The sequence below is a fragment of the Neopelma chrysocephalum genome, unplaced genomic scaffold (assembly GCF_003984885.1).
Source record: "Neopelma chrysocephalum unplaced genomic scaffold, ASM398488v2 Primary Assembly neopelma1_43, whole genome shotgun sequence".
In the NCBI taxonomy this organism is placed as follows: domain Eukaryota; kingdom Metazoa; phylum Chordata; class Aves; order Passeriformes; family Pipridae; genus Neopelma; species Neopelma chrysocephalum.
In genome coordinates this window covers 14,293,293-14,320,459 of record NW_020897702.1, presented here as the reverse complement: position 1 = coordinate 14,320,459, position 27,167 = coordinate 14,293,293, and the positions used below count along the sequence as shown (strand labels likewise).

Here is a 27,167-nt window from a genome sequence, read left to right as displayed (position 1 = left end):
TTTGCAAAGAATGGTAAAATATGGTGCAATAGAGAAAAGCAAATGATGAACACTTTAAAAGAAAGAAAAGTTATGAGATGAACCTTTTGGTGCCTCCATTTTCTTCTGATCTTGTTGACCTGTTTCTAGCCATGTACACATTTTATATACACAGCTTAAGTACACAGCTTACCCCCTGTAATATATCACTGCATTAACTTAAGTAATGCAAGTGCTTTGGAATGAGAAAATCAAGGTTGATAGCAGATCAGTTGTGTAGTACTGATGAGCAAGTGGAGGTTGCATACCAGCTAATTCAAGAAGATCACAGGGATCTGGCACCAAGAAAGTACATCTGATTTTGAATCAGGACATGAAGCACATTCCACAATCACTCTTATTTACATCACTACTAGAGGGAGACAAATTTCAGACAGGACCAACATTTACACATACACAGATAATAAAAACAGGAAAGATCTTCTGCACATGCAAATCTTACCTCTATGTAATAGACTCCAGGGCATGACATCAGTCATCCTTGCAGTAAACTCTAATCATTCAGGGCTATAATTAGACAATAAGGCAAAGGTGGGCCAACTACGCTTTTTAAGAAAATCAAACCCAATCTTTCAACTATTCAGGTCAACAGGAGCCAGGGTGGGAGGTAGTGGGAAGGGAAGAAATGAGACTGTAGGGTAGAGGTGCACTGAGAAATCTGTGTGCAGAAAAAGAGAATGGGGGACCCTCAATACCCCTCACTCCTATGTAGTCACTGACACGTGCTGGAAAGCATAAGATTCTTTCTGCTTCTTATCTTCCTTCTACCCCAGCCCCTTTGTGATGCCTCCCCCAGCCATAATCCCACCTCCATAGGACCGTACACCTACAATCTTGCTCTCAAAGGCTTCTTGGAAACACCTCCTCCCACATGCACCATGAGTGAGGAGGGGACAGGCATCCTCCTCTTACTCTCCACAGTAAACAGGAGAAAACCAGAAGGAAAAGAAGAACATAAAAAAAGTGCAAGCATCTCTAGTCTAAACAGACAAAGGGACCATAGGAAGAATCTGTAGAAGGGAAACTAAAAGGAGAGGCAAAGTCAAGAGAAGGTTGGCAGAAGAACCAGAAGAACAATCCATCTTTCCTAAAACTGATGCAGTATCAAGCTCAAATCTTCCTTGCATTACTTTAGACTGAATACAAGGAAATTTAGTATGTGTCTAATAACCAGCATTCAGCAGATAGTTCAGCCATGTTTTAAAAGCCTCTATAATTTCCTATCTTTATCAGATTTCCTACCTCTAATGTCAGATATTTACTGAGATCTACTCCTTTTCCTTGCTATGCTTCTCTGTCCATGTATCTATCATGTCTAAGAACCTGCATTTTACTAAAATATCTGTATTTACTGTATTTTTTTCCAATATCATCTCTTCTCTTTAACTTGTCCTTGTCCTTCATTACGTGAAAGCAGAAACAAAATTAGTGTTCACAGACGAATTGAGGTGCAATTCATGAATACAAACCGAGAGAAGGATAAGCAGAAACCCCCTCTGCTGTCATGCATGACATTCATTCCTCCCTTAATTAATGCCTTTTATTCCCTTGGTATTGCTTTGTCCATTGATAATTTCTCAAAACAGCTCATTATTTTAGCTAACTGATTATATTCTTTCTTTATAAAAGGCATTTATTATTTGCCATTTTAAGAATTATTTCTACTGCCTCAGTTTAGAAACAAGATGTTTTGCTCTTGTTCTTTGTGAAAGGCTTGTATTTTAATCAAGTCACAACAGTATTTTACATAAATATCAACATAAAATCTGGATCTTAACAACAATATTCTCCATTTAGCTAGTTAAGTGCTTCTGTGTTCCCCATTACCTTTGTGTTTGACCATCTCATGTTGCTTAATGTGTTTTCATAGGGCCCAGATATTTGCCTGGATAGAGAACTGAAGCAAGGATGGAAAGTTTGGGGCACGGCTTCATCAAAAGAATAAACAGATGCAGATCTGCACTGCTGATGGGGAGGTTGGGTTTGTCTGCCCACATGCCCAACCCAGCACGCTCTCAGGCTCCTTGTGCAGGCACCAGCTCTGACACAGCAGTGCATTCAGACAGGCTCATCAGCCAGAATCACAGCTGCTTTTCTCTGGGCATCAGGGCTGTGTACTTCTGCCTAATAAAACCTTTGGTTGCATAAAACATAGATGGGGTTTTAAGCAAACTGACATACTGAAAGGTGTCCCTCCCTGCCCATGGCAGGGAACTGGAATTAGGTGATCTTTAAGGTCCTCTTCCAAACCAAGCCATTCTCTGACTCTATGAAAACAGCTTCTAAAGTGGGGTCTTGTGAAGTGGTTGTAATTTGACAAGGAGTAATTTTTTTCCCATAGAATTTAATTCAACCTGCAAGATATGGCATGCAATAACATTCCTCCTCTACAACTGTGCAGGGTGCTCTCCTGAGGAAGCCTGCCAACTCATTTTAGATATTGGCAACAAGCTGGACCTTTCTCACAACGCCAGGACACAGATCAAACAGGAAGCGCAAGCAGCAATAGACTTCCTCTTTGTCATGAACAGGTACTATAAATCCTTATTCAAGTTACTAAGCCTCTTTGCACTCTTTGACACAACCAATTGTGGTCTTCGCTATTTATTCTATTGCCAGAAGTGGGAAAGAAGAGCAAGATTACACAGCAGTGATTTCATGCTGTTCTCTCAGGACACCCCAGGACAGCAGTTCTGATTGTGTAGCCCACATGTCGGCCTTCTGCAATCTCATCACTACAGGAGCGGTAGTGGAAGAGTTTATGCAGCAGCATAGACTGTCAGGAATAGATGAACTATTACAAAATGGCATAGGTTGAAAGAATAGGGAAATTACAAAAAAGTAATTTAGAATGAAAGAGAGTTCTTTTAAAAAGCTTCATGCTATCAAACTGTGAGGGAGAAAAGATCCTTAAATACTTAAGACGGTCTGCAGCCTGACATTTTTCACTGCTCTGAGATTTCCAGATAGGAAATTTTAAGGAAAGAGTACCTTGGCTATCAGTACCTGGTTCCTCTTCTGGGATCCTGTCTTGGCTAGAAGTAAGACGACCTTCCAAGATGTGTTCTCCCTTCCCAAATACAATGAATTTTTATTCAAAGACTAATATCATCCCCATTTCATCCCTATTTCAGGATAAAACTGCCCATTTCTAAGTGTTGTTTGGAATCCCGGGAAGCCATCTGTTCAGGAGACATAGGCTTCCCAAAGTACCCCAAGCTGGCATTTAACTTCATCTCAGACTCATAGACAAGATCACAATAGACAACCAATTTTGGTTCCAGCTGGTGATGGGAGGGGAGATGTAAGTACACCTTTGAATACTCCGTGATTTTGATAAGTATTAACCTAGCAATAGCATGAAGGGTTACAAAAGGTTTTATTAAAAATACAGGGGAAGTAAAAGAGTTATCAAATTGTGTTGGTTTTGAGTATTCCTGTGATGTTATTTCAGCTCTAACAACAATAAATTTGTTATTTTTTTCATACTAGCATGTTTTCATTTACTTGGCAAAACTGATGACAAAAAAATGTATCAAAATGTCACTGTATCACATGAGAAAGTAAATACTTACAACAATGGTTTGGTTAAACTATCTCCTCTGGCCTCCTTGGAGGTAAATTGGGATTACTGGACTCTAATCTTGTCAAAAAGAGCCTTTGCAGAATACCATACGGGTAAAAACATAATGAGCTTTACTAAAGTTCAGCAGAAGTGTATGTTTGTATGCAGTGACTAAGCATATGCAAGTAGGAGGCAATTACAGATGGCTGGAAATATGCTACTACTGCAAAACACATATGATGTTTTGTATCCCAGAGCAGAGAGCAGAAATGCTCTAAAGTACCAAGCTTGGCTACTAGCTAATACAGTGATGCTGAACTTGTGTTATTTGGGGCCACAGCATCACACACAGCACCTGCAGATCAGCAACAAAAGGTTGCTCACTTCTGTCTCTTAAATTGAAAACAAGTTAATGCAATCACGGAGAATATGCAGAGATAAGAGGAATGCACCAAGTGGAAAACAATATGATACATCCAGTAAAAGCTCCATTAAAAACAAAGGTATGAGTAAACTGTGACACAGTAATGCTTAGGGCATATAGGAAACAAAATCTCTTTACTAAATGAGCCAGAGAGGTTAGCCTGCCTTCTCTCCTCCATTAGGGGTTGTCTTATCTACTTCTTTGCTATACTACTGTTCTGAGATTGTTGTGGGTTGCTGCTGACTGTAAAATATTAATTTCAGGTGTATTAATTCTCTTAGATATACTTTACATGTGTATTTGTGACTTTACCTAAGCAGTCACTGGTACACTGAGACATCAGCCTTCACAAGACTTACCAATTTGCATCTTAACTGGGGAGGTGCCCTGGAGAGGCTTATCAAGGAATGGCTTTGGAGGTGTTGAGTGGGAACTGTCATTAATGTGAGGTTTGTTGGAAAGGTGAGGGAAATAAACAAGTCACAGTCACTTCCCGCCTATGGGAAGGAACAGAGACCTGGCATTGGATGACAGGTTTGTATTTGGAAAAGAGATGTTTACAAAATAAACCCAAACCAACAACTTCAAAACCAAACCACAAACCACTCCCTATTCCACCCATTTAGATTTCAAACCAAAGAATGATCCTACTGATGTCTACCAACTGACCTGAGGTGGGCTAACTGGAAAGAGACACCCCGATTTTAAGAGAAAACAAGTCTATAAAAGGATAGAGTGCATGACTAGGACCCACGCTACTGATCCCATCAGCTTTGCAGTAGGTGAGAGAAAAGACAGGTAACCAGGCATTTTATATAGATATAAAAATTTATTTATATTATACATAATAATAATACTATACAATAAATAATATTGTATATTATAGTATATTATACATAATTATGTTTTATATAAATTATATGTATAATTTATATAAATTAGAGCTACTCATTACTTTCTTCTTTCTTTATTTTTTTCCCTTCTAATGTCTGTTCAGCAACCTTATTGCAGGGTCAGCAGGGCATAGAATTCTGCCTTTAGGCCTTGAAATTGCATCAACGAGTGCAATTACATTTTGAAAGACTGGAAAAAAGAAAAGAAGCAAAGATTTCCTGCTAGAATACAGGAGGTAATACACATTAGTACACCCTGGCCAGAATTTGCATGAGCAGCAAAGCTCTAAGAAATAAGTCAAACTGAGGCCTCTTTTGTTAAGAGCATTCATACTTCCTCTGTTAGGAAGCTAAGACCCATATACAATCCTGCAAAATAGGCTCATCTAGAGGACAAAAATGAGTATTCATTTTTTTACTCTAAATTGTCCACTGACGACTTGACAGGAAACCTAGACTGACTATCCTTGTAGGCAGTGTGAATGGCCCTAAGAATGTGCTAGAGATGTTTAGTCTATTCTGGTGGAACTGGTCACTGAAAACACCTCAACTTGATCTTAAACAAGGTAACAAAGTTACCTTGAACAAGTTCTGCTCTCGCCCTCAGGGGTCTACCATGTGCATTGCTTCTTCCTTCTCCAGTGAGCCTCATGTATTTGCTTCCTCAAAGTTTCCATCTTCAGACTGACTATCAGTAAAGGTTGCTATTAGGTTGACAGTATGCCTTTTAACACCCTTTCAAAATGACTGAGAGAGAAAATCCTCACCAGGATAAGCACCCAGCAATTCTAACTCCCTCTCCCATGCTTAAGAAAACAGCTCTTATTGAAGCAGTATTTCAAATTTTCTGGATTTTGCAGTACTGTCAATCATTAAGACCTATACTCCACTATGAAGTAAAATGTGGTGGCTTGATGTGCACAACCCCTGCTGGCCTCTTGGAGAATGACTGCAGGTGGATGTGGGCTGGACCTCAGCCATTCCAGTGGGTGGAATGAATCGGAGAGTAGTCACTCCAGGAGGGGCCAGAAGAGCTTTTTCACTAGCTCCAGCACCCAAAACTGGGCATTTTTACTGTTGGTAAAAAACAGCACTAGAACAACAGGTGGAAGTGTATTTACATTAAGAAGCTGATGGTCCCTTTTTTCATTATTTTTCAGATGCACAATGACTAACCAATTGACATCTATAAGAACAAATCTTACCACAAAGAGGAAAAGTCAATAATGCTAATTAGCAACAAAGTAGTTTAATTGAATAAAAATGCTAGAACAATCTCTGAATACACTTATCCTTGAGGGCAGAGTCACAGCCTTTAAATTCTAAGCCAATGAGTGTATTAACAAAGAAAGAACCATCATGGAAGTTGTGATAAAATTGACTGATTTTTGCCAGAAAATACAACTAAGATTACAAAGTTAGTAAGATTTAAGAAACAGAAATTAGGCTACAGAAAGCTTCCAATGGGGTTAAAAAGAAAACTTATCTGTCAAGAGGTTGTTTTCCATAAACTAACAAAAAAAATTCCTTCATGTTCTACCAAGTAGCAGAGATATTTTTAGACTACATAAATTACTAGTTTTATAAGCTCCAATGCTATTTTGGTAAATAATATATCAATATCTGTGTTCTTAATTATAGTTCAAGAATGAAAAGCACTTTTTTGCTGTTTTGTAAAACATACTCATTTTTTGATAAAGCACGTTTATCAGCCTGATAGCAATCTTGACAGTAGAACCAAGTTTATGAGTGCACTCTGAATCACTATAAAATTCCTATTTTTTGCTTTTCCAAAGTTTCTCAATTACTTATCTTTTTTTCCTCCCCCACTATCACCTAGTTTACTCAACTTAAAACGTTAACTATGACAGCATTATAAATGGATTAAGATGCCATCTGATTCCTGTATGCCTCAGGAACAATGTTCTGTGAGTTGTTGCAAGGATACTTTTCAGACAAAAAAATGCATCTGTCCACATGACAGCAACAAAATATAGGGGAAATTATATTCCTTATTCAACAGCAGGACTCTATTGTCCTGACACAAGGAAAGATGTGAAAACTACATTGTACTTTGAGTTTGGTTCATTAACTGAATTCATAAACTAAAAATACATATTATATAAATGTTGTACATAAATACTTAATAAATCCCAATGGTTTCAAAATACTGCTTTTCTGATTCTTGACTTAAAAGTTTTGATACACATCCAAAACCTCTTTAAGAAAACAGAAGTTGTTTTAAAAGTACAGCGCTTGGGCCTTTACTGAAAATGGGATACATACCGAATGTGATATAAAACTGTACTTCAACCACAGCCATTTAACAAAAGGGAAGACATATCTATGGATAAAGGGAAAACACAACACTACAAATGTTCTTGATGTCCTACACGCTTCAGACCAAACTTAGTTAGAATGCTGTCAGTAAACATAAAACAAAATAATGCAAGAGGGTTTTAAAGATTTGGCCAGCAAGATAAGTACTCTTGGGAACTTTGCTGTTTTCAAACAGACTTGTTTCTGATTGTGCATAGTATAAGAATTATATCATGCTGGCAACAGATTAATAGGAAAGAAATAGATGGGAAGTTACTCCTGCTTACTCTCTGCTCTGCTTACTTGAAATTTGCCACCAAAACCAGCTTTTAGAAATGCTTCTTCATGCAAAATTATTTATTTTACAAGCTCACTAAACTATCTTGGTGCTTATGCAACAATCATTCACAAAGTCTGAAGTGTTTCCCTAAAGCAGCACGTTGCCTAACAGGCGAATTGCTATTATAAAAATGTTTGTTTGGGTTTTTTTCCTTAGTTCCATTCAAATGAACCCCCTCACAGCGAGGGAAAAACTGAACCCATCAAAACATTGCTTATCTCATTTTTCGTAATAAAATTCTGCATTTTAATAGATGAAGGAAAAAAAACTATAGCCTTGTTTAGGTTTTAGAGTTACAGGACAACTGAGATTAGAAGTGGCTCCTGTAGGTCATCTGGTGCAATTCCCATTGCTCATGCAGGGCCACCTGGAGCCAGTTGCCCAGAACTACGTCCTTTGAGCTTTTGACTATCTCCAAGGATGGAGTCTCCACCACCAACCTGGGCAACCTGTGCCAGTGCACAGTCATCCTTAGAGTAGAAAAAGTGTTTCCTGGTGATCAGAGGAAACCTCCTGTGTTTCAGTTTGTGCCTATTGCCCCTGGTTCTGGCAGTGAACACCACTGAAAAGAGCCTGGATCTGTCCTCTATGCACTTCCCTTCAGGTACTTATAGATATTGGGGAGATCCCTCTAAGCGTTCTCTTCTCCCAGCTAAACAGACCTAGCTCTCTCAGACTTCCCACACAGGAGAGATGTTTCAGTCCCTTCATGATCCTTGTGCCACTCCATTGGACTCCATCCAGTATGTCCACGACTCTCTTGTACTAAGGAGCTGACTGGCCTATAGTTCCCTGTTTCTTTAAGATTGCTTATAGAATATATAAATACAATACACGACATGGCTATAGAGTATACAAATGAAAACACTTTTCCCTTCTGCTACAATTACATCTTTTTGAATCCAAGACTTGTTAAAAACAGCCTGGACTTTTTAAATGTTGATGAGAACTCTCTCTTTCACTATAAAGTCACAAGATCTACTAACAGAATCAGACAGGGAAAAATCAGAATTAGAAGTATATCAGACTCAAAGAAAGCAGAACACTAAGTCTTAAGCCTTATTGTTCCAAGTCAAAAGTATAATCTTCTCACCTTTGTATTGTTATCTATACTGTGAAGAAATCAGTTACATTTAATAATTGTTTCTAAGGTACAGATGAAAAGTCAGCCAACTAATGCTACAGATTCATTACATATCTATGGTGACTGAATAAAACTTTAACTTATTCATAGCAACTCTCTTCAAAGGGAAAAGACAGTCAGTCTCCACACTGTCTGGGGAGTCCCGGAGTCTGCTTTGAATTCTACCATTGCGTTTTGTGTGGCAGCATTTAAGCTGCATTGTTTCATGGATCAGCCTCCTGACTTGTAAAATGGAGATTTTTCTTTCTTAAGAGAAAGCAGTCAGAGAAAACACAATACAGTTCCAATTTTTTTTCTATATTTAACTATATTAAATGTGCTTAATACCACTGGGGGGTTGGAAGTAGATGAACTTTAAGTTCTCTTCCAACCCAGACCATCCTATGATTCTATGATGCTATGCCAAATTTTCCAAAATAAATTTCCAATTTTCTAAAATATATTACAAAGTATTATATTTCAGTATTTAGGACATTGTCATTTTAGCATCAGTGTTGCATTTGAACAGGAACAGCTATCCACTGTGGGTGCTGGCTGGTGTGCAGAAAGCACACAGAACCATATATACTGTGGGGTTTAAGCAGCATCTAGTGGCTAGCCTTATGTAGGCAGCCATCCTATTTAGCTCTATTTTCTCTTACTGTATTTAGCATTCAGGAAGGGAAAAGGTGCATTCCATCCGTTTCGGTAAACATGATCCAAAGAATCTTTACATATCACTACCTTTAAGGCAAAATAAGAGAAAAAAAGCACTCTAGACTACTAATCACACCCTAAAAACTGGACCATGTTTATCACTGGAGAAAGACTGAATTATCTTCAACCAAAGAATGCAGAAATTAAGTTTCAAATTCACCTTGCACAGCAATTTGGTTTTTATGCAAAATAGCAACATGCCACTCGAGTAATAGGAGGCACTGAGTGCACACTCCACTCTTGCAGATATTATAAGACAGTTGAAGGCTGTCTTGAGCACAGCGATCATGAAATTTACCTCAGTGATGGAGAAGGTCATAGAGCAGATCATTCTGTGTCCTATCAGATGGCACATGCTGGACAACCAGGGGACCAGGCCCAGCCAGCATGGGTTTATGAAAGGCAGGTTCTACTTGACCAACCTGATTTCCTTCTATGACAAGGTGACCTACTTAGTAGATGAGGGAAAAGCTGTGGATGTTGTCTACCTGGACTTTAGTAAAGCCTTTGACACTGTTTTCCACAGCACTCACCTGGAAAAACTAGCTGTTCATGATTTGGACAGGTGCCCTCTTTGCTGGGTCAAGTCCAGAGAGTGGTGGTGAATGGAGTCACACCCAGTTGGCAGCTGTTCACAAGGGTTGTTCCCCAGGGCTCAGTACTGGGGCCGGTTCTGTTTAATATCTTTATCCATGACCTAGGAGAGGGCATCAAGTGCACCTTCAGTCAATTTGCAGATGACACCAAGTTGGATGGGAGTGTTTATCTGCTGGAGAGTAGGAAGGCTGGATTGATGGGCCGAGGCCAATTGTATGAGGTGCAACAAGATGAAGTACCAGATCCTGCACTTGGGTCACAGTGGAAAAGGACCTGGGGGTGCTGGTCGACAACAGCTGAACATGAGCCAGCAGTGTGCCCAGGTAGCTAAGAAGGCCAATGGCATCCTGGTCTGTATCAGCAATAGTGTGGCCAGCAGGATCAGGGCTGTGATTGTCCTTCTGTACTTGGCACTGGCGAGGCCCTGTCTCAAATCCTGTATCCAGTTTTGGACCCCTCACTTCAGGAAAGGCATTGAGATGCTGTAACGTGGAAGGGCAACGGAGCTGTTGAAGGGTTTGAAACATTATGAGGAGCAGCTGAGGGAGCTGGAGATGTTTAGCCTGGAGAAAAGGAGGATCGGGGAAGCAATATTGCTCTCTACAACTACCTGAAAGGAGGTTGTAGCCAGGTGGAGGTCAGCCTCTTCTGCCAAATAACAAGCAATAGAATGAGAGGAAACGGCCTCAAATTGCACCAGGGGAGGTTTATATTGGATATTAGGAAACATTTCTTCATGGAAAGGCTTGTCAAGCTTGGAACAGGCTGCCCAGGGAAGTGGTGGAATTGCTGTCCCTGAAGGTGTTCAAAAAATGCATAGATGGGGCACTCAGGGAAGTGGTTTAGTGGTGGACTTGGCAGTGCTGGGTTAACAGTTGGCTCAATGATCTCAAAGGTCTTTTCCAGCTTAGACCACTTCATGATTGTATGAGAAAGGTTTTTTGCCTATGATAACTTTAATGAATGCTGCACCCTGAGTCAGGTAAGTGACAAGCAAGCAAATTCTTGTAGATCCTGAAGGAATGTTTGAAGTTACTGTTCCTGGTTGCGTTTCATAACACGCTCTGCAACTATAGAACTGCAACAGGTTGTATGAGCACTACTAGACTGCTTCAGTGGAGTCAGCTTGATTATAATTGTTTGCCTTTCAGCAGTGATTTAAGTTATTCTAGCAAATACAGCTTTACAGCTCTTCTGCTTTTTGGAAGGTTGTAAAAAGTTTCCCAGGGAACATCTAAAAATAAAACTGAAGACATGCATTGATGCACCTGATGAAGGATAAATTGTGAATTTGCTTTAATTGAAATAAAGCAAAACACACCTGTTGATTAAATAAGGGAAAACAAGGTTTTCAGCACTCAGCTCAAAATAAATTGCTCTAAGGTACTGAAAAAGTGGGAGGGGGTTACATCTGGAGGTAAAAATCAACTTGGCCTGCAAATTCTAATACCTGCTGAAGTCATATTTAATTAAACAGCTTATTCTGTTCATTTCTCAAATTTGAACTCTAGTATCATTTTAAAAAAACCCAAAGCAAAAGACTCCCTTAGCAATGCTGCATTTCACACACATAAAAAATATGTAACTTTAAAAAAAACCCAACCGTGTGATTCAGTACATCACATAAGAAGTAACATGGTATCTCAGAGGTCTCTGTTCCCCATTAGCCCTGTCATCTCCATTACCCTCCTTCTTTCCCAAGAAGCACAACAAACATCTCCTCCTTCCACCTCTAAAATCCCCTTGTCTGATACCCCCTACTACTTCTATGGGATTCAACAGAAGTAATTTCATATATCAGTACCTCTTCCATGAGGACAGCTAGAGCAATTGCACAAAATATATGAGAAAATGTATCTTCTATTGCAGTATCAACGTTTTAGTAACTCATTTGAAGGAATAAAACCAAATGAACAGGTTTTACTCCATTTCAAAAAGTTAAAGATTACAGTTTGCCATCATAAACATCACTGTTTTCAAAAAAATCAGTGTTGGATTCAAAGCTTTTGAAGCTACTGAAGACCATTAAGAACTACCTGAATGCCTACACACAAGTTACGTAAATTTAAGTTTTCTTTAAAGAAATTTGCTTCAAATGATGCAAACCTCTTTTCAGGATTCAGTCAGTTACATGGCCAGTTACACACATTTGCATGTGTCACATGAAAGCCATGCCTAAACTAGGTACCACACATGGTTTTGCCTTGCACTCAGCTTTAGAAATAAGTGGCTTCAAAGTTGCTGTTGCAAGTTTGCATTAAAACGAGGCTAAGAACAATTCAATATTAGACTAGCATATTGTTCATTACTATAACTAATACAAAATAATAACTGTTTCAAGATGCTTTGAAACAAAGATTGCCCCTTTCTAGACCAAATAGATACAGAATCTTACTCTCTTATTGGTATGGGGTAGGGGATTTTTTTTTTTTATTTTGAACTTTAATTCCTGAATGAGAAGTATTCTTCTGGTTTGTGGAAAGATGAAGATTGATCGTTGAGGAAAATTTAAAACGAGACCTACAAATTGCAGCACAATTTGTGCTGCACTAGAAGCCACCGTGACTGACAGCCAGCAGGGTGTTGCTGTGGGCACCTAACTCCTCCTGACACGAGAAAGGGAACACACAAAGAAATTATAAACGTCGTTTCAAATCTCAGAATCACCCAACTCATACAACGAATGTAAAGGAAGAACAACTTTATAGTTAACAGAATAAGTCTGAAATTCAGGTACTTTTAAACACAAATGCTGATGCTAATCAGCATGTAAAAAGTTTGTTGAAGGTATTTCAGTTAAACCTTCATGTTTTTTTCTTCTTCTCTATAAGAAAATATTTCTATGTATTATAATTCTGTTGTAGAAAACAAAAATATTTTCATGAGACAAAGTAATCTGAAGTCCTAATTTGTTACAAATTGTAGACAACTCAAGGTGTCTAATCTTCACAGAAACCTAAATATTGAATTCTGCCCCTTTTTTGGCCACAGACTTTTAGTGGGTGACGTAGCATGAAAGATTTAACACAAAATATGGATTTATGAATAATTTTAAAGGGAGAGATCAATGTTTTGACAAGATTTTATTGTGAAACATTGGATTTAGAAAAGGTACAAAATGTCAACGGTCAGATGTGTGCCAGTACAGTATTTCAATAATCTATACATGTGGACAGCTGAATAGCTTCACTGCAGAACAAGTATTTAGACATACTATCTAAAAGGGGGCCGCAATATTCACAGGCTTAAAATACATAAATAACTTGACCCAAAATGGCCATTACTGGTCAATGCTAATCAACATCTGGAAACAGGCTAAAAAGCACAATACAGTACAACAATCTCCTTGCAGATCCACGTTTCAAGAACATCTGTTTATTATGTCAATAATCTACAGCTCCAGGACATGATTCTCAGGACCAGGATTCAGATGGCTAGTTAACAACTTAAAAAAATTAATGTTAAAAATTAGATTATGGAAGAAAACCCACAGGTATTTAATAAGAACTAAACACTGTGAAGCTCCTAAAAATTTTTCTGGCTGAGATTTATGAAGTCAATTACTTCTAATACAGAACTTCAGTTTGTTTATTTAAAATGTCCTGACTGCAGCTTGAACTGATATCATTAAGTAACCTTAATGATTTCATTTTGCTATGCATTTTTGTATTTTAAAACCAATTTCATCAAACCTGGGTCACCACTCAACTGGAAAAAAATGACCCAAATACTAATTCTGAATTAATAAAAGTCATAAATTTGTATATTAAAAAAATTAATAACAACCCCAAAGAATAGTAGCATTCTCTACCCTAGTTCAGTAAGTTTAAAGAAGAGCATTTATAAACGTACAAAGTTGATTTTAGGGTATAAAAATACACATATACCATATGAAACAAGGTAGCTTGAGTTTTTCATAGTTTTCAGTAGTCTGTCACTGCTGGAACTCATTTGAGCTATTGAAAATGTGTTCATAGTTCAGCACCTGGGTGAAAAGCCAAAGGACTATAGATTTTAGTTCTTTAATTAAAAATGTGTAGCTGCTTTTACACAATTAGGCTTACTGAAATATCAACAGCTACCCTGTTACCAGCCAGTACCCAGAGTTGACCTAAACCTTTACCCACGTAAGTCTACTTCCCTTTATGCTGATTCATAACTTACCTTCCTGAACAGAGACCTTGGGGTATACTAAATTATTGTTTAATAGAAATTTCTGAATATGACTAATATCTGCTGGGAGCAGAGCTAAATTTAAATTGATATAATTTAGAATCAAAATCCACCCAAAACATTAAAACAACTCACCCTTTGATGCTACATCCACTCCCTTAATTAATTTAAAGGCCACTGGGTTTTTTGGCTACTCTTTTCTCATTGTGTATCTTTACTGGGAGATGTGAGCCTTACAATTTATTAAGGAGAATCACCATAAGTTACAACTAAGTACATTAACTCAGACAACAATGGGAAATAAACGTTTTTAAAACTTTGAGTGCATATCCCTAGTTAAGGATGTAACATTGGGAGTACAATGCCTGCTGTGGAATTAAAATTGGTGCTGTGCCAAATGGGGAAAATTTATAAACAAACCACAAAATTCCAGTGCGGAAAAAAAAATTTTGTTTTTTTGTTCAGGAAATGTTCGGCATGAGCAGCACTAACAAAATTCTGCACCTCACAGACACAAGCTACGACAGTTATCTAAAGCCAAATTCACTGTCCATCAATTAGCTAGCTAGCTCTTAATGCTGCTTTGAGCACTGCACTAGCAACTTTGATCTTTGTTTCAGATTCCTCTGTACACACATTTATATTTACATAAAACATTTATTAAACATGATTTTAAAACATGAAAACCTTATGTACAAAATACCAACATTCCTATAAATAAACAGTTGGAGAAAGGCACTTGCAAGAAAAATCTACAGTAAATCTTACAAAAACCACACTGCCTCTGTTACTGTACAATAGATAATCTTCCTGTCAATCCCTATCACAAGAATGTAAAACACTAATTACTTGTTATAACTAAGAATATAACCATTACAGTCGTATTTACACATACATATATGCCTCTTTTGAGTTTGAGAGCACCATGATTTCCATTCTAAATTTATATTTTGATACAAAGTAAAAGAACAGTTGCCAGAAACCAGTGTTCAGGGTCACTGAAGATTCATAAACGTTTGGCTGACATCAGTGTAGTTTAAAAGACTCAGTTGCTACTTTGTAAAAAGTACACCTAATTTATTATTGCATGTTGTCCTTTTAGAGAGAGCACTGCAATGTTCTCTATGCAATTGTTTAATACTATTGCTGGCAGAAAGTTTCCAATATCAAAAAAATAAAAACATTCTTCAATCCAGTTGAAGTATTTCATCTGAACAGGAACTAAAAAAAGCTGCATATTAATTATAAAAACATGTAGGAAACATGCCAACTAATCTGGTGTGCAAAAATATGTTTTCCACTACACAGGATTTTAAGGGCTTCACAGAATTACTCAAATGTACATTGAGTAGCAAACCCCACAAATAACCAGTTCCTCAAGGAGATGTGAGGATACTTCCACTTTTATCAAACTTTTTACCCTTTGACAATGCCGCAACCTGTTTGAGCAGTTCTCTGTTTTTGGCCTGCAATACAGACAAAAAAAGTATGAATTACTGAAACATTTCCTAAAGTAGAGTCATGTACCGACTTTCTATTCAAAATGTACATGCTGAGAATATTCAAAAAAGGTAATGATCACTTTCCAAAGATCTGTATATGTTTTTTGATATGCATATTCCATCTTTAACAGAAAAAGTAATTACATTTTCTGTACTGCAAAATTTAGTATATCCAGTGTTGCATCAAGTGTCTGTTCAGTCTGTGATTTATAAGACAACTAATTCAGGCTTTCTTCTTGATAAAGTATGCTCTAATAACAGACATCTAACTGTCAATGGGTTAATGCTGAGCCCTTAAATCGGATCCATAGCCCAATCACAACTGATAAATTGTCAGAGAAAAAAATAACATAACCTTTGAGAAAGCCTTTACCTCTTGAAGTGAAAAAGAGATTCTTAGAGTGAGTTTAATTCATATGGACATTGTCTGTTGACTGCAGAGCTGCTGTACAATGTATCCAAAGTTAAACATGGCAACGACCACTCAAGAACTTGAAACTACTGTATTGTAGTGAAAAATGCCGAGTGAACAAGATGACTGAACAGCTTGAATACATAACTCCACATGAAGTATTTCTCAAGTATTGATAAGCAATTACTCACCTGCAACTGTTCCACAGTTTCCTTGTGAGCTTTCTCCATACTGTTCATCTTTGTCCTCAAGTTAGACTCTTGGTACTGGAAGTCTGCCTTCAGTTCTGTCAACTGAAAACACAAATGCTATGAATATTCCTTGAACTGCTACAGTACATGGCTTCTAATCAATCTGTGAAATATTTATGGAAGCCTCAGGAATCTCAGGAAACACTGTATTTATTTACTATTGCAGTATTAACAGCTCAACACTTCAGAAGCACTTTGAAAAGTATCTATATCTATTTTAAATGAAGAAAACAACTGTACTTATGTAACCATGCTGTTTGCTCAAGATTTTGTATAAAGAAGGTTAAACCTCAGCAAAATCTTCAGTTACATCTCTCATTTATATGGTATGGTACCATACGAAAAATCTTCCATATAAAGACGGTATAAAGGATTCTTTTGTGTCATTTTATGCTACAATTTGTCCTAGACAGAAGTTTACATTCCTGAGTTTCACTGCTTCTGGATCCATAACAATGAATTAAACTGCATTATTGGAAACATGTAATTTCAACTTAACTTTTGTGTATGGTGTAGTATTGCTGCCACTGGGTCTCTGCTGAGAGAGACAGAGATTCAGGTGACATACACTGAGGCATGTGTTTCTAAAGTGTGATATATGCTTCTGTCCAAGCGCTGAATGCTTCTTCTGGAAGCACGTGCAGCCGGGTGAACTGCTAACAGTTTGCTGTGTATTGACCTAGAAATTTTAGGAATCACTTCTTCAAAAAGTTTAGTTCTTCAAAGCATCCCAACTCACAGGGCTCTTCTGAACCTCTCCGGTCAATTTGGATTTATCAGGAAATGAAGCCTCTTTGCTAGCAAACATGCATGCCATAACAAACCAGAGTATGAACTCCTGAACTAATGCACTGAGACTGCTATTACCAACCTTAGTATGTGTCAAACCACATATAGTGAAACAAGGTATTCAAAAGAACTGTCAATCAAATGGTCAAGTGCAGGTATGTTGATACAATGGTACATTACACCTCCCTGTACCCAGACTGTTGCTCTAGGTATGCACTTTATAGCTGTTGTAAATTGCAGGGGATCCAATGCAAAGCCACACACCACACACTACATATCAAAAAAACCTAGTGGTAGTGTTGCACCACAGCAAAGTATGCAACCAGATGACCAAACACACTACCTGTGAACATTCAGCAAACTGTAATCTCCTCCTAATAATCAAGTCTCAGGGCTCCATGGTAATGCTTTGTTGTCTCATTAACATTTTGTGCAGAAAGACAAACAAGGCTAGTACTGCAAACAGTAAGCACCGATAATGACATGGCTGACATCTTGACTCACAACAAAAAACGATGAATGAGGATTGTCTGTAAAGCTGGTGTACTGAGTTGTTTTTGTTGCCATGTTATACATTTCAAAAGTTTTTCTTTTGAAGCATTCCAAACCGTTCAAATGCTGTCCCTACACAAATCTTGAGACACAACCTTAACAGGAATCTCCCACAGGTCTGGCTCAGGCTTTTACCCAGTACATGTCTCCAAATTTACTATTTCGTTAAAAAAAGAAAAAAATCTGCACTGCATTCATTTGTTGTAAATTTCTCAGCTACACAAACATTGAACAATATGTTCAGCTTTTCTCCTCGTAGCAGCTGCAGAAAGTGACATTTTAAAAGTGAGGAACTCATGCTTGAAGGAGTCTTTAAGTTCAAAGAACTCCGAGGTCAAATAAACAGTTTTAGCAGTGGGGATATTAAAATTATTAGATGCTCTCCCCATGGAAACAGCACAAAACAAGTCACTGCAGTGGTTATGCAGAAGCCAGTGACATTTTCTTACCTACCCTTTTTGTTAGCTTTGCCCCATAGATTAAAACTAAAAAGAGACAAGTGAATTTCCTACTGACTCATGATCTTCTCCTGGCTTTATAAGAAAGAGATCAGGGCCTAAGGTCTGTCCTTTGAAGAAAATATGTAAAGAGAATCCATGACAGACTGCTCAGCTCTTTCACATTAAACACTTAAAGACTTGAAATAGCAAGTACTTCCAACCCTATGTATACTGCAAGTGATATAAATGAAAATAGGTTCAATATCCTTTACAAAACACATCTAAGTGTAGAAATGAAAATACTGAACTATGGCTTAAAAATGGAAGCACTTTTCCTTTCAGGAGTCTTTCCTAACCATCAATGTTTTGACAGGCCACCATGCCCTGAAAATCAAAATTTTACCTGAAAATCTAGGAAATTTATTTTTAATACAATTCCATAACCTACTCAATCCTGAACAGATATTCTAGACCCACTGTTACAGTGTCTTAAAAGCATCTAGTTATTCAGATGGCAGAGAAATAAGCTCTAAGAAATGCAAAGCAAAGTGCACATTCGTAGTTATTTCTCTTTTCTTGTTAGTCATTAGTTTGTTTGAAGGGTAAATCTTTTTTAAGAGTTTCACTGCAGCCATTTGGGCCTATTTCACTTAACTTTTGTTGACTGACATCTATTTAATCCAAGTTTTTCTTTTAGTCTCCGACCACCACAAAGACTAGACATTCTACACTACATATGCTGTCAATCTTATAAAAACAAAACATTTAATTTTCATACACTATAATGTAAATTTGGACATTGACTTACTGTGGCTATAGTTGCTTTAGTTTAAAACTAAATAAAAACTAAGTTAAACTCAAAATGGTTACTGCTTTTTGCCATGACTCAGTTTAGAACATGTAAAGCAAGCAAACCACTGTCTGGCATTTTATCCATCACCTATGGCATGCAGTCTGAGAAACAGTCAAACTTCTGGGTGGCTGAAGTGAGGCAAGATGAATACCTCTTTGACTTAGAGCCAAAATATATTCATGACACAGAAGTCCCAAACTTGTTCTTTAAATGTAAGATCTGATTAGCTGCTATATAAAACAATTGTATCTGATTTTTGGTTTATGTTTTGACATTGTTAGGAGTCTACAAAACAGAAAACAAAATTATGAAGTTCTTAATAAGCAGGTGTAACTTTTACCTTTTTATCTTTCTCTAAAATAGTCTGATCTCTTTGCTGCAGAAGACGTTTAAGTGACATTACTTCTTCTTTCAGTTGACTTATGAGGACAAAGTTGTCAGTCCCTCCACTGTCTGCAGACTGATTTATAGAGCTATTAAAAGTAAAAGACAATAGTTACTTACAACATCTATAGCAAAAAAACCCAGTTTATTTTTTTTATTGCAAATTGGATAATTAATAATTCCACAAACATCCTTAAGGACTAATGCAAAAAAAGTATGTACCTGACAGAAATGGATGCAACTGGCAAATTACCTTACTAATGGCACACATTACATACACCTGCAGAAATATAATTCAGTATTAGCTTTGAGGGGGACAAACACTTTTTGACTGAAGCAGCCACTTTTATTCCAACTATTTGGTCAGAGACAGAATGAAGATTCAGTCTCCCACATTAAGGTCCAAAAGAATTCTCTAGATAGTGGGTCAGCTTAAAGCAGCAGATTCAACCCTGCCATCTAATTGACAAAACACTGATGTCAGGGAATACCATTTGGTTGATAACCGTTGCCTTGTACATAAACTTTGTTTAATTTTGCTCCAAACAGCTTAAAAGCAGGAAAACAGTGCTAGATTTCTGCTAATAAAGTAATTTAATTGACTGACAGTACTCAGATGCCACCCAATAATCCATCTGGCTAGACAACAGTTTCATCTCCCTCATTCTTCAGGCAAAAAAAAAAAGGCAACTGGCCACAAATCAGTGTTTTATTTGGTAGAAATGGCTCAGCTTTACAAAAATATAACTTTACCTATCTCCATTTGATGGCTTGGATTCCAGTTTGGGTTTTTTCTTTGGAGTTTCATTCTGAATAGCTGCAGAGGATTTATGGCTGAAATCAAACAAAATGTAAACCTAAAGCCTCATACTATGTAACTCACTAATATCACCATTTGGTACATATAAAATAACTAACTCATGCTCCTAGCTGGAATGCTAGAGACTAGCCAGGAATGCAAGAAAAAAGAAATTCTTTAAATGAAAACTGCAAGATAAATGAAAAGAAAATTAATAAATAATATCATATTTACCTCTGTTTCCATAGTCCCTGATCTTGTTCTGGACTCAGATTGCTGATTCTGAAATACGTGAAATGTACTTGGTAACTGACCAAACATGCCATTATTTCTACGTTTATGTGAATGGTATCTGTACTTGAGGAAAATCCTCCCACCTTTTTTTTTTTCCTAATAAGGAAGTGAACATTTATGAATTTTCAGCTGGACATTGATACTATCTGTCATATTCCTTATCACGCTTTACTATGTCAGGATGCTATGAAGGTATTTCTTGGCTAAATATCTATACTATTGTAGTTCACAAGGGGTACACTTCAAGACTGATGGCTAAACCTTTTTGCTGATACCTCCCGATTCTTGTGAACTCTGTATTGAGTTCTCATACTCAGCAAGCCAGTCTAAAGCAGCACTCCTGGGATTTCCATACTGCCATATGAACATTGCATGAAGCAGTGCTCATGTGGTGGCATAAGAGCAAAGTTAAGTTTTGTATCCCTGAAAATAACTACTTCTCAAGTGTAACGATTTGCTTTCAATCATCTCAAAAGCAATTAATAAAGACCATTGATACAGGAATGTAGAAGATTGCACTGAGTGAAATAGTTCAAAGAATCTGTATTTCTACCTCACTGTCTCTATTGTCTGATCTTAACAATAACTGAAACGGACAAGGAAAAAGAGTCATATTGACTGGACCAGAAGCAATAGACCCATGGCAGCCTACAGAAAAAAAAAAGGTGGGAAACCAGGAACATTGTCATCTGTATAGAGATACGCTGTTACAACTCTTGAGTATATCAGAAGCTTTATTCTGTAGTAAAGAGATAACTATTTTTTTATTTAATCCTTACTATACCTCTGCCACGTGCATTAAACTAGATTTAACTTGCTGTAACTTAATTTTCAGCAGATTTGAAAGAACAGGAACAGTACAATAACTCTCTGCATGACAAGAATAATTTTCATCTTCAAATTCCTAAAAACCCAAATCACATTTTTCTCTTTTTTAAAGTGAAAGTATATGCATTTCCCTTTTCCTCATTCCAAATATTATTCCAGTTTATTTTGCTTCTATCTTTAAGTCACACTTAGGCAAGTTTCAGTCAAGATGAAAAACTATAAGCACTGGAAACATGGAGTTTAGAAGCAAAGTCTGTGTGTCTGAGATTAGGGTCATTACCATTGCAGCCAGAGCATTTACTATCCAGCACAAAAAATAAGTAGTTCTAAAGTTATGCTGTCATAAGCCTATCAATGAAAATAAGAATTGTGACTACTACTATGGCAGCATAAAATCACAAATGAATTCTAGGGTTTATGACTAAATAACTTGGTTATGTAGGTTAAGGTTGGTATGCTGTTGATGCCATGGCCACAGAGGACACACTGAAAAGATGCAGAAGATGGGACAAAACTACGTCAAATGTTATCAGAGTGACACTAACTGAACTAACAGTCTTATGTCCCTATGTCAGTATCACAGCCACCCACAAACTGCCTATGCCAGTATGATTTGATTATAAAAACTAGCAAAGAGATACAAACTGGTCCTAGACTGAAGATAATCCCACACTATTGCTTCTGCTTCTCCATTTACCTGCGAGTATTTGTGCACAAACCAGTCAGGGTGAAGTAAGTCAGGGTGGGGATTCTGAATGAAGCAGCTGTACTGTGCTTACTGTAAATACACACCTTTTATCCCATGGTAAATGCATGTAAAATAGCAGTTAACACACAGCAGTTACTGCTTAGAAAACTAAATCCAGTCTACCACTAAGTAACTTGTTTCTGTAGCCATTCTGTGAGCTTTTTTCTAGACCTGCTACCAACTTTAACCTCAACTGCTTTTTGCTAAACTCCCTTCATTCAAACTCTAAGAATACAAGGATTTTGACAGACCATGGAAGAACAACATTCCGCTACTGCTTTTGACGCCATGTTTCAAACAGCTTTTTATACTAACTTTGATTTTATCTCAGTACAAACAGAACACAGATGAAGAGCTACCAACAGCTACTTTAATTTTTGAAATACTTACTTATGATGACTGCTGCTGTGGCGATGATGATGGTGGTGATGGTGGTGGTGTTTTGAATGATGCTGGTCTTTCTCAGTAAGAGATGAGGATGAGGAGTTAGAATGTGAAGATCCTAGGCTCTTCCTCTGTTCTTTTGTCTTCTGCAGCACTCTCTTGTAGGACAGCGTGCAGAGCCAGCACAACAACTTTCCATCAACCTTTTGGGAAATAATTCATATGGGGGTTTATTTCCAATTACACTTGCACTAGAGAGATGTACTCAATATTTGCAAGAAAAAATTGTTTCATCTGTTATCTTTGGGAAAAACACAAACATCTTTTTGGTATGAAACATCACTACTGTACCTCCAATGTCTGCAAGCTGTCTTGTAGTAAAGATTCTATTGAATCTTACCTCATTTCTTTTTGTCATTTAAAGTTATGCTACAAAGAGTCCTAGCAAATATTGGACTTGCTCTGTGTTGCAGAAATGAAAATAACTTTTTAAAAGGACAAATCTTTTTTAGTTTAGACACCATGCGCCCTCTCTCAACCCATCGTACTGTAGGCAGAAATCAAGATGTCCAGCCAACGTTTTACAGGTACCAAGTAAACTCTTCTGTAAATGCAGTATTATTCTTGAGTTCAGTCAAGAGGCTTTTGAGGTCATTTCCTCAGCACCTTCTGGAATGAGAAAGTGGCACTCACCAAAGCTATTTAACAAAACAGAACACAAAGGGCTACTCAGAGCAGTCTACACCTCTGGTGCTGTACCTTAAGGCAAGGCAAGCAAATCAGAAGAAGTAAAGTGACAGATTCAAGTTATGGACATAGATAAGATCCAATGGCTGAGAAAATAAAAATAAAATACATATCAAAGCAACAGGAACTGTTCAGCCACTTAATTTGTGTTCCCCAGCTACAACTGTCTGCTTACACTTAAGCCTATTTTTAGAAAGAATTATTTAATTTAAAGTAAGTTAGCTCAGTACCTAACATAACAATTGCCAAGTTACAAAATTTAATTTAAATATTGTAAAGCACAGCTCAGCAACTTAAATCTAATATTAGAGAACTTAAATACATTCCTGTTAGTCTTTCTCTTATGAACCAGAAACACTGTCTATTGTCAGCCTAAGCCACTACAGATGTGGAACAAAGCCTACCTTCCTTCTTCCCTCCTCTTTTCGATCAAAAGCACACTGCTGTTTGCACTGCTCACATGTCTGAGGTGGGCCGTACTTCTTCTCCGAGTTGGTGCAACGCTGACATTTTGTGCCAATAAATGCTGCAATAATGTTACAATATTGACAAGGCTTGGGCTGAAAAAAAGATAAGTTGAACTGAAATCAATACATTTGCATTTTCTGTAATGAAGACAGGTATTTCAAATCACAAAATGATGCTTTCAAACTACTAAGGCTTCATATAACCTATCTTAAAGAACTTTTTTCCTACCATTTCTATCTTCAGTACTAAACCTTTCCCCTAAAATGATGCTTCTTCAGTGGTTAAAACCAGTCTGGTCTTTTCATGAAAATCCAGATGCATATATGCAAATAAAAGAAACACACACAACTATCTGATTACTCACCTCTACACCTACTGTTTTCTTATTTTTTTAAATATGATGACATTTCCTCTCAGTTTTACTACATTCCTAGAGAAATTACTTACAGAAACTTTAAAAGAAGAGTAATCAAGTCATTTTTATAGACTGGAAGTTTCTGAAGGCATCTCTCTCCCTTTCACACTCAGGGATTCAATAACACTACAGTATCCTGATCCCCGCAATTCTGCAGGAAACTTACAAAACAAAACAAAACAAAACAAAAAATCACCACCAACAACCAAAAACCAACTTCAGATACCACGAGGTCAGGTTATCAACTTTTATATCATATGCTCAACTAGACTAATATGCTGCTGGAAAATGAAATTGCTGTCAGTTTTCATAGGTTAGAAATGGCTGATTATCCTCAATGCAGTTCTGTTTTTTGACGAACTACTGGTAAAATCATTGTTGGATCTGTCCTGCAATTCATTTTTCTACACTTTAAACTTTTGAAAAGTATTTCTTTGTTCAGTTTACATATATATTCACAAAGTGCCTGACTACATACCAACAGCTGTTACATTTCTCAAATAAGTTGAATTTCATCTATTATGGTTTATGTCAAGCCTCAAGAAGTTATGCCCTTTTGTTCCACAACAAGATTATCTTGATACCTCCTACAAACTCGTATCTGCAGGGTGGCTCAGATACAATGTATGTATTCACATAACAGAAAAATTCATTTTTCCAGCAGAACTGAAGCTGAAATTCAACATGAGAAAACACAAAGTAACATGAATGCAGATAATACTCAAAATCTTTTCTACTTAATAGCTTAACACGATTAACATGCCTTTTTTTAAGACTTACATAATATAAAGTATGCAGTACTACTTGATTTTCACATTTACCATCCATTAAGGACGGAGAGGGCTAACGGTCTTCCTGTCATCAAGCATGTGCTTATGAGAATACACAGGGAATAACTTCACATGTGTGAGGTGAAATAACTTTGCTTTGTTACAAATAGCGACACTGAAATTATTCTTAATCTTTAAGCTACATATAACCCCAATGGATTTCAAGTTGAAAAAAGGAACTGTAACCCACAGAGGAAATCAAGAGATAGAAATGAGATTTCCATCACCTTTCTGAATGGCAATCTCTGGGTTTATTTTTTTCCCCAGAAGAAAATAAGAAGATTAGTTGCATGAGAGCTTTTTTTTTCAGTTTAAAGCACAAATGAATTAACTTCAGTACTTAGAACCAAGAGCCTACTTACCGTTCCAAACTGCTTCACATTTTGGGCACATTTCTTGCATATTGTGTTGGTTTTGCTAAAGAGATGAAACGGCATAAAGATGAATCTGGCAACAGACACACACACCTTAACATTCTTTCCCACGCAATTACCAGCAAACACAACCACATAACGGTTTGCATTGGAAGGGACAGAATCATAGAATAGTCCGGGTTGGAAGGGACCTCTGGAGATCATCCAGTCCAAGCCCCCAGCCAAGGCAGGGTCACCTGGAGCAGGTGACACAGGAACGTGTCCTGGTGGGTTTTGAATGTCTCCAGAGAGGGATACTCCATGACCTCCCCGGGCAGCCCGTTCCAGTGCTGTGCCACCCTCAGTGTAAAGAAGTTCTGTCTCGTGTTGAGTTGAAACTTCTTGTGGTTTACTTTATGGCCGCTGCTCCCTGTCCTGTCGCCGGACAGCACTGAAAAGTGTCTGGCACCACCCTCCTGACACCCGCCTCTCAGATATCGGTGTGCACTGACGAGATCCCCTCTCGGTCTTCTCTGCTCCCAACAGGCCCGGCTCCCGCAAACTCGCTCGCACACCGCCTGACCCCGCCGTACCTCTCCTGCTGGAACTCGGAGCGGCAGTAGGTGCACTTCACGATGGGGTGGGCGATGCGACACTCCTGCAGAGGAAAGCGCCGCGTTACTGCCCGGCCGGGCCGGCCCCGCACCGCCCCCGCCCGCCGCCCCGAACAGCCCCGGCCGGGCCGCCCCACCCCGCACCTTGCACAGCTGCTGGCCCTGCGAGAGCTCCTCGAACGGGTACCGCTGGTTGCACTTGGTGCACGCATAAAGCGCCGGGGCGGCCGCCGCGCCCGCCGCCGCCATCCGGCGGGGCGGACACGGGCGGGCCGAGGGAGGGGAATGGGGAGGTGCCGCCGGAGCGAGGGACGGAGCGGCCGCAGGGGCCGCCGAGGAGGAGCCGCCGCCGCCCCCGCCCCGCTCCCGGTGCCGGTGCCGCGCTGGGCCCCGCGCGCCGCCCGCGTCCCCCTTGTGTCGGCGGCGGCGTCACCCCGCGCGCGCCCCCCGCCCTTCCCTCCCTCCGCCCGCCCCGGGCCCGGGCTCGCGCTGCGCCCGCGCAGCCAATCGCCGCCCCGCGCCAAACCTGCCTTCGAACGCCGCCGCCCAATCACAGCCCCCGCCGGCCCCGCCGCCGCCAATCGCGCCGCGGGCGCCTCGCGCTGCGCCGGGCGGGGGCGCGGCCCCGCGCTCTGATTGGTCGGGCCGCGGGGGCTCCCCTGACAAAGGCCGGCCTCTTCCGCCCGCCCCCCTCCGCGCGGGCCCACGCGCCGCCCCCCTGCCCCAGCGACTGAGTGCGGGGGCAGCACCGCCCCCCCGGCTTCTACCCTTCCATTGGCTGAACAGCACCCTTGTTCTTTTCTTATTGGACATCTGACGCATCACTGAAGTCTGAGCTGGTGCTGGGGCGGGGCTTACCCCCTGCTTCTCTGTTCTCATTGGCAGACTGGCATGTCGGTCAAGCGAGGCGCCGCGCGAGTGCCGTGCCTTAAAGGGACATGGGCTAGCGCAGGCTCCCTCACGGCCGACATGGCGGCGGCGGCGGCGCCCGGCCACCAGCGCACGGTGAGGCTCGGGGAGAGGCCCCCGGGGAGAGGCCCCCGGGGAGGGGCAGGACGGGCCGCTTGGGGGTTCTGGGCGGGAGCAGCCGGGCGATGCGGGGCTGGCGGCCTGCCCAGCCGCGGCGTGCCGGGAGCCGTGAGGGCGGTGGAAGCTGGCTTGTCTGTTAAATACTATATATGTATGTATATGTATATATATGTATCTCTGTGTGTGTATGTTTATGTATATATATGCGTATATTTATCTATATGTATGTATATGCACATGGTATACGCACGTATGTTTTCTAAAGAGACAGGTACTCTGCTATTA

General features: G+C 39.2%; 2 protein-coding genes across 13 annotated transcripts in view; one reads left to right on the top strand and one right to left on the bottom strand.

Annotated features, from left to right (window-relative positions):
• Positions 1–26,166, bottom strand: part of FAM76B (family with sequence similarity 76 member B) — a 50,907-nt gene extending 24,741 nt beyond the window's left edge. For 4 of the 9 annotated variants that reach the window (XR_003533282.1, XM_027677382.1, XM_027677383.1 and 1 more), the window contains exons 1-10: positions 25,998–26,166; positions 25,833–25,897; positions 25,249–25,303; positions 23,578–23,733; positions 22,433–22,629; positions 20,407–20,454; positions 20,127–20,207; positions 19,330–19,462; positions 16,296–16,397; positions 4,388–4,525 (exon numbers count right to left, since the gene is read on the bottom strand). Coding sequence is in view for 8 of the 9 variants with exons in the window: in XM_027677382.1 (XP_027533183.1) it covers positions 4,388–4,525; positions 16,296–16,397; positions 19,330–19,462; positions 20,127–20,207; positions 20,407–20,454; positions 22,433–22,629; positions 23,578–23,733; positions 25,249–25,303; positions 25,833–25,897; positions 25,998–26,102 (1,080 nt within the window). In the remaining variant the exon portion in view is untranslated. Of the gene's footprint in view, positions 1–4,387; positions 4,526–13,084; positions 15,657–16,295; positions 16,398–19,329; positions 19,463–20,126; positions 20,208–20,406; positions 20,455–22,432; positions 22,630–23,577; positions 23,734–25,248; positions 25,304–25,832; positions 25,898–25,997 lie in introns of those variants that run through there. The other 5 variants (XM_027677387.1, XM_027677386.1, XM_027677384.1 and 2 more) reach the window with 5 other exon arrangements.
• Positions 17,009–27,167, top strand: part of CEP57 (centrosomal protein 57) — a 33,848-nt gene continuing 23,689 nt past the window's right edge. For 2 of the 4 annotated variants that reach the window (XM_027677379.1, XM_027677378.1), the window contains exon 1: positions 26,548–26,858. In XM_027677379.1, the coding sequence (XP_027533180.1) occupies positions 26,745–26,858 (114 nt within the window). In that variant the 5' untranslated portion in view covers positions 26,548–26,744. Of the gene's footprint in view, positions 17,300–26,547; positions 26,859–27,014; positions 27,034–27,167 lie in introns of those variants that run through there. The other 2 variants (XM_027677380.1, XM_027677381.1) reach the window with 2 other exon arrangements.